At 48.3% G+C, this 12310-nt stretch overlaps 1 protein-coding gene across 1 annotated transcript in view; it reads right to left on the bottom strand.

Annotated features, from left to right (window-relative positions):
* The window catches only part of GCN1 (GCN1 activator of EIF2AK4), a 61921-nt gene that overhangs the window by 36932 nt on the left and 12679 nt on the right, over positions 1-12310 (bottom strand). The window contains exons 8-22 of the mRNA XM_059040606.2: positions 11704-11772; positions 11466-11574; positions 10793-10867; positions 10413-10541; positions 9871-9921; positions 9489-9587; positions 9094-9267; positions 7454-7606; positions 6093-6185; positions 3556-3631; positions 3245-3404; positions 2268-2457; positions 2053-2177; positions 1101-1279; positions 393-486 (exon numbers count right to left, since the gene is read on the bottom strand). Of these exons, the coding sequence (XP_058896589.1) occupies positions 393-486; positions 1101-1279; positions 2053-2177; positions 2268-2457; positions 3245-3404; positions 3556-3631; positions 6093-6185; positions 7454-7606; positions 9094-9267; positions 9489-9587; positions 9871-9921; positions 10413-10541; positions 10793-10867; positions 11466-11574; positions 11704-11772 (1776 nt within the window). The remainder of the gene's footprint in view (positions 1-392; positions 487-1100; positions 1280-2052; positions 2178-2267; positions 2458-3244; positions 3405-3555; positions 3632-6092; positions 6186-7453; positions 7607-9093; positions 9268-9488; positions 9588-9870; positions 9922-10412; positions 10542-10792; positions 10868-11465; positions 11575-11703; positions 11773-12310) is intronic.

Raw genomic sequence — 12310 nt, 5'->3', positions numbered from 1 at the left:
ACAGGAAAGAGCCCTGTGTGCTTTGCTCCTGTCAGAACCAGTTCTGTCACTGCCAAATACAGCGATGAACCAGGATGCCCCAGCGGCTACACTGCCAGGCCCTGTGCCTACTATCAAGAGGACAGATAGGTCCCAGCCTTCCAGGAGCTGGGGGGACAGGCATGGAATCAAGCAATACCACTTAGCAGAGGAAATACATGAACTACTGCCAGCAGAGAGAAAAATTTGTTTTCCTTGAGTTGGGGGTAGAGAAAGCTACCTGAGAAAGGGCAGATAGAGTGTGGCAGGAGGACCCAGGATCAGTGGGGAGGTCGGAGGAATGTGCCATGGGTCAGGATGACCCAAGGGACCAGCCTGAGGCCACCCCGTGTGTGAGGCCTCCATGTACCCACCTCCTTCAGCTCCAGCTCGATGATCTGCTCCTTGAAGGAGTAAGCTTTGTTCTCTCGCTTCATGTTGGCCTTTTTTATGCTGTCCTGCTGGGCACTGAAACACCAGAGCAGGTGATCAGCCAGGTTCAAAACAGCCACCAGGCCCTTCAGCCTCCCGCCAGCCATAAAACCCCAGCTAGCTTTTAAGTCATATGCACCAGGAAAGTGCTGGATACTCTACATGCTCTTGTATCCCGAGCCTAAGTACTGTTCCTAGAACACAGCAAGCACTCCTCCAATGAACAGGTAGATTGTTTCATTTACTCCTCACAAGACCCTACAAAGGACACATAGTCTCCATCTGACAGGCACTTCTCTGGTGGTCCAGTGGTTAAGAATCCACCCTCCAATGCAGGGGACGCAAATTCAATCCCTGGTTGGGGAACTAAGATCTCACATGCTACGGGGCAACTGCACCTGTGCACCACAAGTACTGAGCCCGTGCGCTCTAGAGTCCACGTGCCACAACTAGAGAGAAGCCCGTGTGTGGCAACCAAGAGGCTCGTGCCGCAGGGAAAGATCCCGCATGCTGCCATGAAAGATCCTGTGTGCTGCAACTAAGACCCGACACAGTCAAATAAATTAATTAATTGGAAAAAAAAAAAAAAAAGGAAAGAAAAAAAAGAAAACTAAGGCTTGGGGCTATTGAGCCCATGAGTGGGGGCTCACCTCTGGATGATGGATTTGTCGTACAGCTCCCCGGCAGGGGTCTGCATAATAGCAAACTCCTCCCGTGTCACTTGGCACAGCGCTGGGTTCTGCACAGAAGCGGTGATGGTGCTGAAGAGCTGAGGGAGGACCCGGTCTGGGGACAGGATGGAGAGGGAGCCCATGGCATTCATGGAAGACTGCCAGACAAACACAGACATGGTCAGTGTGCGCCACGTCTGGCACTTGGAGAGGGGTCCTGCCAGGCCTAAATGCCCCAGGCAATTGGCTCCCCTTCTTCTTGCCACTGTCTGCTCTTTCTGAGCACTGCCTACTGGCGTGGACAACTACAGTGTGTGCCTGCCTTCTCAGCAAGCTATACCCACCTGGTACTAGCATCCTGATTTAGGGGGCACATTCCTCTCCCAATCTCAATCTCCGTGGTTCAGGTGGAGCTGACCCCACCCGCTCCAGAGGTGGGCACGTGACCCAGACCAGAAGGATGGGCCTCAGGATAAGCACAAGACCCAAGTCAGGTCAACCAGGGCAGTAAGACCCCATGCCAGCTGAAATGACTGGAAAACGCAAGCTTTTCCCACTGGAGCTGATGGGGGACAAGAAGTAAGCCTGGAATAGCTATCCTGCTACTAAAAAGGGGAGACTGAGAATGGAGCCCATACCGTGGAAAGCAGAGATGGGACACAGATGGATGAGACAGAGAGATGGACAGAGAGCAAGAGATATACCACCTACAAGGTCCTGAAGACACCTGAGTCCCTGTCTAGTCACTTCTTGGTCTTACCAGTTAGATGAGGGAACAAGCAAGTTCCCTCTTATGCTCAAACTAGTTTGCATTTCCTGCCACATGAAACGCAAGGGTTCAACCCAATTTTTATCACATCTTCCCTGTTTCTCTGAATCTTCCCTGTCTGGACTCTGACCTGAGACCAGAACCAGCTCACACACCAATTACCTGGTTCAGGGGGCTCTGTGTGGTGATCCTGGGAATGATCTGATCCAGGTGCCTGGTAATGAAGGCTTCCGGATCGATCTTCATCCTGGCAAGAAGTGCTGGCCACAGGCCAGACTGCACAGCCACTGAAGGGAAGGGGAGCTCTTTGAGGCCTTTGCCCGGCCTGCTCCCACAACATAGTCCCCGCCCCTCCAATACCCACCCCAGGCACGCACCTAAGGACGGGTGGTGGGAGATGATCAGCATCTCCTGGGCCAGCTGTTCCGTGTTGGTGACATCACCTTCCAGCCCTGGCACCCCAGAGATGATGCACAGAGCCTCCTGCAGGACCCGAGGAGGCACAGAGGCCTTGCCCGCCTCAGTCACCTCCCCAGCATCGGTCACCAGAGCCTCTAAGGGCAGCACCTGTGGGGAGACATGAGCCCCACTGCTCAGAGCCCCGTGCAGGCCTGGCACACAGGAGATGAAGATGCCAAGGAGGCAGCTGCCTCTCATTCATGTTGTTCTCTGGGCTCCCTGCTGGTGTGGATACTGACACCCAGTGCCCTGCACTGGGACCCACAGGCTATGAGATGGGCCTGGAAGGAAGCACCTAAAACAGCCCACAGGGGGAAAGAAGGCAACAGACACTGGTCCAGGGGACCTACCCTGAGACTGCAAGTCTGTCACTGGCCCACATCCCTCAAGCAGGCTTAGGGAAGGAGGGAAGCAGTGAAACAGGGCACAAAGAACACTGAAATTAGGAGCCGGGTCTTGCGGGTCAACTCCCAGTTCTGCCACCCACTGGCTAAGGGACCCTGAGCAAGTCATTTCAGCTATCGTATAAAATAAGCGTAGTAAGCCTGTCAGCCTTTTAAAGGCATTGTGAAAAACTGAAAAGGACAATGGGTAGAAAACACTTTAAAAATTATAAAGTGCTTTAAAAATGAAGTGTTTTTCCATTACTCAAGAGTAAAAAGGTTGAGCTTCATGTCATAAAACATGGGAAGAAAGAAAAGCATCTGAAAAGAAAAAGGAATTATATGAAACAAGGTGTTACTCAAACTCCAGGGCAGGGCAGAAGATTCTGGCATCACACAGAGTCTGAGTGAGTGAGAACAGCCCAGGAGCAGTCTAGTTAAAATCCCACAGCATAAGCAGGGTCAGCTAAGGAGGTCTGTGAGCCCCAGTTCTGCAGCCCAGATGCCCTGACCTTGTGAGAACTGAGGACAGTCTTCAGCTCCTCCAGGAGTCCGTAGGCCAGCTTGAAGCCCCCGAGAGCAGACAGCAGCTTCCGAACCGTCTGCTGGGCCTGCCTGCGCACGTGCCAGGTGCGGCTCAGGAGCACCGCCACCAGAGCCCGGTGGTACTGCCTACAGCAGAGGGACAGGGCGTCCTGGGGGAAGGCCAGGCATGGGGCTCTCCACAGCCAGCCTCCCACCCCTCACACACCACCACATCTCAGGCTTCTGTCAGGGTTTGTGTCATTTGGCCCAAGGGGAAAAGTAAACGAGCCCCACATACTGAACTCTGTTGCCTGTGAGTCTGTGCGGATGGTCAAGGAAGAGTCTCTCTGTCAGATGCAGCACGGTACAGAGGGCTGGCGGAGGGACAGAAACAGCACAAGTGTTTTTAAAATACAGAACACATCCAGAAAGAACTAGGAAGAGCTGGAAAATGAACACCAAAATGTAAAGGTAAAATTACAGTTCACTAGAATTTTTTTTAAGTTTTTATTCTATATTGGAGTATAGCTGATTAACAATGTTATGTTAGTTTCAGGTGTACAGCAAAGTGATTCAGTTATACATATACATGTATCTACTGAATTTTCTTTTTTGCTAACTACACACATGTATTCTTTTTTTTAACATCTTTATTGGAGTATAACTGCTTTACAATCGTGTTAGTTTCTGCTTTATAACAAAGTGAATCAGCTGTACACATACATATATCCCCGTTATCTCCTCTCTCTTGCGTCTCCTCCCACCCTCCCTATCCCACCGCTCTAGGTGGTCACAAAGCACCAAGCTGATCTCCCTGTGCTATGCGGCTGCCTCCCACTAGCTATTTATTTTACATTTGGTAGTGTATATTAAGTCCATGCCACTCTCTCACTTCGTCCCAGCTTACCCTTCCCCCTCCCCATGTCCTCAAGTCCATTCTCTACATCTGCACCTTTATTCTTGTCCTGCTCCTAGGTTCTTCAGAACCTTTTTTTTTTTTTTTTAGATTCCATATATATGTTAGCATATGGTATTTGTTTTTCTCTTTCTGACTTACTTTACTCTGTTTGACAGACTCTAGGTCCATCTACCTCACTGCAAATAACTCAATTTCGTTTCTGTTTATGGCTGAGTAACATTCCATTGTATATATGTGCCACATCTTCTTTATCCATTCATCTGTCAATGGACACTTAGGTTGCTTCCATGTCCTGGCTATTGTAAATAGAGCTGCAATGAACATTGTGGTACATGACTCTTTTTGAATTATGGTTTTCTCAGGGTATATGCCCAGTAGTGGGATTGGTGGGTCATGTGGTAGTTCTGTTTTTAGTTTTTTAAGGAACCTCCATATTGTTCTCCATAGGCACACGTGTATTGTGGAACAAGCAAAAGTATATTCAATATCCTGTGATAAACCATAACAGAATATGAAAAAGAATGTATATATATGTATAAGTGAATCACTTTGCTGTACAGTAGAAATTAACACATTGTAAATCCAACTATACTTCAATAAAATTTTTTTTTTTTTTTTTTTTTTTTTTTGGTATGAGGGCCTCTCACTGTTGTGGCCACTCCCATTGCGGAGCACAGGCTCAGTGGCCATGGCTCAGGGGCCCAGCCACTCCGCGGCACGTGGGATCTTCCCGGACCGGGGCACGAACCCGTGTCCCCTGCATCAGCAGGCAGATTCTCAACCACCGCGCCACCAGGGAAGCCCAGTTTTTAAAAAATTACTATGCAGTTCTAAAAAAGAATGAGAGCACTCATTATATACTGAAGTGAAATTATTTCCAAATCTAGATAGCACAATGCATACAGTAGGCATTTTTTTTTTTTTTTTTGCGGTACGCGGGCCTCTCACTGCTGTGGCCTCTCCCGTTGCAGAGCACAGGCTCCGGACACGCAGGCTCAGCGGCCATGGCTCACGGGCCCAGCCGCTCCGTGGCATGTGGGATCCTCCCGGATTCGGGAACGACCCCGCGTCCCCTGCATCGGCAGGCGAACTCTCAACCACTGCACCACCAGGGAAGCCCCGGTAGGCATATTAACACTTGTGTAAAAAAGGCAGAGAATCGATACATAAGGTTATTTATTGATATAAATATAAAATACCAAAGATACACAAGAAGCTGATAAAATTGGTTCTCCATGGCCAGGGACACTGGGTGGCTAGAGATCAAAGCAAGGGTATAACTTTCAGTGTAGACTCTCTTGGGTCTTTTTTTTTTTTTTTATTACGTGAATATATCTCCTATTCAAAAATTAGCTAAACATTTTTTAAACATCAGGAAGTGACTAACAGTTGTAGCTCATTAAGAGAATGTTGTGATTTGTCAGTCAAAAGGCTTTTCCAATCACCAATTAGTGACAGATACTTCTAAGGCAACCTAGAATTTTAAACAGACGTTTAAATATCAACTGTTCCTTCTCTGCCAAGACAGAAACCAGCAGTTCTATCTCCTGGTGCAGGTGGAGCCAGCCACACTTCACCAGAGTTTCTCAGCTGCCTCTCAGTGCACAAAAACCTCTACGACAGCACCAATTACCCAGTCAGCTCTGATTACACCTAATATCACAGCTCCACAACTATTAGTGCTGTCTCCACAGATCTCCCACTTCCCTCCCATTTCCCTAGCCTTCCACATCCCACAGGAGTAACATTCATTCCCACAAAAGCTGAGCTGTTGGCCAGATCACTCTGCTCTAGGTTTTTGCTGAGCTGTCTGGTCAAAACAACAGGCAGTCAGGGAAGGATCCTCTCTGAAGACCCAGTTTGGGGCTGAAGACTCAGCCCCAAACTCGACTTCAACTAAGGGGCTAGTGACTCACCATCCTCCGAAGCCATGAGCAGGAATTTGTCAGAAGTGAAAACCTGCTTCTTCTCATCCAAAATTAGCTGCCAGAAACTGCTCAGTTTGGCCTCTGCAAGAAACAAAAGGTCACTCTACCACACAGCTCCCCACATGCCAGGGCTAGTCCCCGCCATGCTGAAGCTGCGGGGGCTGGCTTTGCCGACAGACTCTCCGCTGTTGCAGCAAGCATGAGTTCTCCCTCAGCGGGGGCGGGTCACTCCCAGGCTCACTGTCCTCCGGTTCCGAGAACTAACCAGTTCTTCTGGTGGCATTGCCTATATGAAAAGCTTTGGTGGTGCTCTGCTGCCCACAGGAGCCCAGATGAGCTGCTTCCCACCTGGAATTCCCACCTGTTCCAGGTGCCAGGCTGAACTACTTGAGGTCCACATGTGGTGCTTTCCCTGCCCTTCCCTCGTTTGAACTCACACTGGGCCAGCTAGTGAAAACCCTTCTCACCCTCAGGGCCCTAGTTCGAATGCTCCCTCCTTCATGAAGCTTTTCCTGACACCCAACCCCTAAACTAAAAGAAATCCCTCCTTCAAAACTGCTCTTATGCCACATTTTGCCTTAAACAACAGATAACTTTTGCATATCCTCTCTCCCAGCAAAGGAGCTTAAAATTTGCTGAAACAGGGTCATGTTCTGCCTCCCTGCCACAGAAGTATACTTGCCCAGTGCCTTGGCATATAGTCAGATGGCACACAATAATATACATGAAAAGAGCTGAACTCCATTTCTAATCACAGGAATAAGTTCAGCTATGTCCCCATGCAGAGTGTACACTAAACAAGCACAGAATACCATGTAGCCACAAAAAAAGGAAAGCTCTTTTTGTTGTATTGATTTTGGAATCTTTTCTAAGATGTGTTCAGTATGCAATATGGCATGTATAGTATGTTACCCAGCATGTTTCGGCAATTACACATTGACCATCTCTAGACACGAAACTGGTTAATACTATCCAAGGAGGGAAACTTAGTGGCTGGAAGACAGGTTGGCTAAGGGGAAGCTTTTAATGTTATACCCTATAAATGTATAACCAATTAAAAACAAAGTCCCACTTATCATCTGCAGGGATGAGCCTCAGCGCTGCACTGTGCAGCGGGAGTGCAGCCAGGGGACTCTGTCACTGTCCTCCTTTGCCCTGTTGCTCCAATGCTCCAGGACAGGGGCTTGTAGATAAAATCCATCCCTGCAGGTGACAAGTGGCCCTACGGCTGCCCAGTGTGGTAAGTGGCCAAGCTAATCCTGTAAAATCCTAAATATCAAGGCACTCCTCCCAAGGACTCTGAAAGAGGCCCTTGTCTGCTAGCATCCTGGATATCTCTGGACTCTTACCAGCCTGTGAGTCAGCCATCGAAAGCTTTGAGAGCAGCAAGGCAGCAGCGACCCCTTCGGTGACTATGGGAACCTGAGTGCTTTGGAAGGCTGCCTTCTCCACTGTCTGGATGAGCAAGGGCAACAAGTCCAGGGCCTGCAACAGTGTGTCACCTGTGGAGACAGGACCAGCACCTTATAGAACACCCCAATCGCAAGGAGGCAAGATTACTTGAGAAAGGAGTTATCCACTCATGTCTGAATGGCTAACTCCCTTCAGTTACCTTTCAAATATCTCAAATAAGTGGAATTAGAATCTAGGGCTTAAATCAAACTCTACAACCATAAAGCTAAAGCTAGAAGGGTCCTTACTAATGCAATAGTCCAGGTATTCACTTGATGGATAAGGAAACAGACCAAGAGAGGTGAAGTGAGTTGGCCAAGGCCACACAGCTGGTTGAGGGAGAGCCAGGGCAAATCTCAAGTTGACTAATTTCTCTCTGGGGCTCTTCTCCCACACCAGACAACCTCCAGACCCAAATCCCAAAACCAGAACCAATCTGCTGACCTATTAACTAAACTCTGTTCAAAAAACAAAAGTAGAAACCTACTAAAACTATAGCTAAACCCATGTATGTATGTGTGTATGTATGTATGTATATATTTATTTAGGCTGCACTGGGTCTTCATTGTGGTGCACAGGCTTAGTTGCAGTATGTGGGATCTTAGTTCCTCGACCAGGGATCGAATCCAGGCCCCCTGCATTGGGAGTATGGCGTCTTAACCACTGAACCACCAGGGAAGTCCCAACCCATGTTTTCTTAATTACTAAATTGGTATGTAGAGTATTTCACAGTGAAACAAGTATCTCATTTGGATGATGCCATGGATTTGAATCCAAGAAATGTGTATTTTAAAGGTTTATTTTATGTTTGTTTTTAAAGTATCAAGCAGAACTAGTTCAAGCTAAAGAGACTAGGTTAAACCAAGACTTGGCTATTTAGAACTCAATCTAAAATCAAGTTCGATCAGTGCAGCAAAACTGCAAACTCATACACAAGTATAGACACTGTACAGAAGGGGGTCACCTCTCTAGGGGCAGCTCTGGAGTCTCCTACACATTTTTTTAAACTCAGTCACCATAAGTTTAAACTTTAAGAGAAATACGAGCCCATCTCAGAGGTGGACATCAATATAAGAGATTTTTACCTTGGGGATCAAGCTCCTACAGATTTGAAGTTTCCCCTCGCTGTGATTGGAAAAGAAGTAGATGCTCATGCCCAAATGACAGGTTTGTTAGCACTGAAGCGAGGGCAGTGGTTGTTTCTAATAGGTCCAGTGTAAAGATTATATAATTTACACCTTATAAATCAGTCTTATCAGAATCATTTCTCTATGATTTCAGAAAACAGAGTGACAGGTTCTGGTTGTGGGTCCTCTCTGAATAAAGCTTTGCATTCTGAAGGTCTGATAAGGAGGAGAAGCCAGAATCTGTTGTGAAGACTGGGCTCTGATTCTAGGCTTTATGGATGACTAAGCTAGATGCTCCCGGTGGCTCAGGAGGAAATGATGCAAAAAAAGCTGGACCGAAAGGGAAAGCCTGGAATAGTGATGATGCCCTGAAGATCACCTCGATCACCTCTGTGAGGGAAGCATCTCACCTCGGAAGCAGACCAACATGCACTGCAGATAGGCGTGCCTCACTGCAGAGGTGGAGGTTTTAAAGCTGAAGGCTTTCTTGAACCATTCAGTGAGCTTCTTGGGCACTTCTGTGATGAACCGGTTACACCAGAGAGCCAGGACAGAGGTGGCGTGCACCAGGGTGCCTTCATGAACTAGGGCAAGAAGCAGAAGTCCAGTCAGCCCTATGTCTTAGACCCACGTCACATCACTGCCAGTTGCATGCGAATGCAAGTAGGAGTAAAGGGAGAGGAAGCAGTGATGCTTCAGGGAGAGGAAGCAGGGGCTTCAGAAGGGGTTCATGGCAGGCTCCAACTGTGAAAACCAGGGGTCAAGGATGGGTCCAGGCTGCACCCTCACCATGGTGCACAATTACCTTCTTGCTGGAGGAAGGGGATGAACAGCTCGGCCACGGTCCCACTCAGGACTTGACTGGAAGGCCCGGCCACCACGTGATGACTGACACTCCCGATCCCTGGAAGGCAGTGGATTCCCTGCTCAGCCCCTCATCAGCACGAAACTGCCAACACACAAGTCTTCCTGTCGCTGCCCACCTCCCCAGCAGCCATGCCTCTCCTCTGGCCATGACTGACCCACCCACTCAATCCCCCATCAGACGTCCTGCCTTTTACAGAAGCCAGACTGGAATGTCCAAAACTGTCAGAGGTGTCAAGATCCAACGGACTCACCTTACCTAACAGTTACGTTACACCTCATCTACTACTACACTTCCTACTACCTGTGGAGAAATTCTGTACCTGAGAGGACGCTCATCTTCTGGGCTACAATAGTTAGTTTTCCTTCCGAGCCTGAGAAGAAAGATAGCAAAGATTCAAAATTCACATCTGCCACATTTCCCAAGGGGGTGAATAAGGTAGTCATGTGTGTGACATCAAGATACAGTTTCTGATTCCAGAAGCAGCCTTTCTATTGTGTAGCTGGGCTTAACATCACATGTACTAGCTTTTTTTTTTTCTAACTAAAGAAATAAATAATATGTTCTTGCAGAAAATGTGACAAACAGAAAAAATATTAAAGCAATATCCAAAAATCACCATGTTCCCACTACCTAAAATATTATTAACATTTTGGTGTATTTCCCTCTATTTTTTCCCCCTATGCACATGATAATGCCTATGCTTAAAACTGAGATCACCCCATCCACACTGATATGCACATGCTTCTGTTCATTCTTGACACAAGCAAACTCAGAGCACCAAGCCCCCATCAGGTCCCAGTGCCCAAGGAATGCCAGAGGCCACACCTTGGCCATCTGCATGCCCAGCAAGGACTTGCCCACCTCCAAGGATAGCAAACAGGTGCCTGGCCAGGGCTTCCATCGCCGAGGAGTCACTGCACTGGCGGACCAGGTTCTGCAGCGCCAGCACGGCTTCATCCATCAGGCGGGGGCTGTTGGACTTCAGCTGACCTGGACACGGAGAGCCGCAGCTCAGAAGCTGCCGAGAGCTGGGTAGCCAGGCTCTCATCTTTGTCTTCCCTGATCCCAACTCTTCAATCCTGGCTCGTGTTCTCATTATAAAGGATCTCAGGAAAGAAACTACGCAACTGTAGTTTATTTCTAAACTGAGCTGTCTCCTACCCCTTTTTGTACAATAGGGACAAGTACAACCAAAACCCAAGGTGCCATTCCAGGGGCTGGAGAGGGGTTGGGACACTCACCAGCCAGTCCTTTCACGATGTCCAGGGCATAATGGCTGAGATCGAGAGTCACTGATGCCAACAGACTGGAGATAGCTGAGGGGGACAGAAAGCACACACCATGTTGGTCTCCAGGGGAAATTCCTGTTTCTGCCTGACTCCCCAGCCAATGCTCAGGCCTGCTGTGTAGACACATAGGACATGACCACTCTTCATCTCTGTATTGTCACATGGTGGTCACACTTTTGTCCCACAGCTCTGGTGTAAAGCTGTATACTGCCCTATCCCAATCAGTAAAAAACTGCCCCTCCAACATTCCACCCACACCTCTTACCAAGATAAAGAGAGACAGAGACTCAACTCTCATAGCCTATGGTTTCAAGTGCCACCTCCACACCAAGGTCAAACTGTCTAGAGCAGAAGTTCTTAACCTGGTTTCCGGAAGGTTCTTAGACCTCTAAAAATGTATGCAATATTTTAAGTGGGTATACTTTTGTGCATTCTTCCAGCAAGAGGGCCCATTACTTTCAACATACTCTCAAAAGGGTCCCTGATCTCTCTCCCAAGGGCCCAGTGAGGTAAACAGTGAATACATCTCCCCCTGCCCCAAGCACTTCCTGCTGCCAAGTAGTGGGGACCCGGCTTATCAGGAAATTTCACCTCCCTCCCACTGTCCTGTCTGGCAGGAACCTACTTTCAAGAACATTCTCTGGACTCCTCAGTAAGGACTTCTGTATGGTGGGCAATATCAGATCCTTAAACTCCGAGTGGGACATGTATCGGAGCAGAGGGGCACAGTTATCCTACAAAGAGAAAGGAGTTAGGCACCCAGGCTTCGTGGGAACAGATCAAGAATAAAGGATGGTTCTGAATCACAGAATTTAAAATGGGATTTAGCTTGCCCAGGTGAGTAAGGCCCACCTCACACTCACCAACAGATACTTCTGAGGCTTTACTTTGCTCATCAAGATGTTCTTCATATAAAAATCCAGCAGGGCACTCTAGGGAATACAGAGACCTGGTTAGACCCTGACGTTCTGAGATCCCTCTTGTGGGAGTGCTTCTAAAAAATACCAATCGGTGCCCCAAATGTCACGGTGTCAAGCATGAAGATACCAGTGATCACGCCATTCCCCATCTACAAGCATTCCACAGCTTTCCATGGCTCCTGGGAGCAAGTCCAAGTCCTTGGCATGGCTCACAGGCCTATCTGCTACCCTCTTTCACCCAGACACCCAAGTGCCCCTCCAACCTCACTTGCCTCCTCTACGTTCCTGCCCACACGCTGCTTTTTCTGCCCAAAATGCCCTTCCTCCCCTCTTGACCTTGTTAATGCCTATTCACCCTTTAAGTTCCTTCATTAGAGATGTGTTCCCTGACCCACAGCCTAAGACAAGTCCCAACCACAGAGTATCACAGCCTCTTGCGCTTTTCCTTTCCAGCGTGTCTCACAGAGATAATGAGATGACGATCTGTCTAACGGCAGCCTCCTCAGATTCAGTCCCGCCCGGAAGGGATCACAGCTCCCTCACACACTGC

This window comes from Kogia breviceps, chromosome 15, assembly GCF_026419965.1.
Source record: "Kogia breviceps isolate mKogBre1 chromosome 15, mKogBre1 haplotype 1, whole genome shotgun sequence".
Taxonomy (NCBI): domain Eukaryota; kingdom Metazoa; phylum Chordata; class Mammalia; order Artiodactyla; family Physeteridae; genus Kogia; species Kogia breviceps.
Note: the sequence above shows the minus strand (reverse complement) of the source record. Positions and strands in the feature narration are given on the sequence as shown.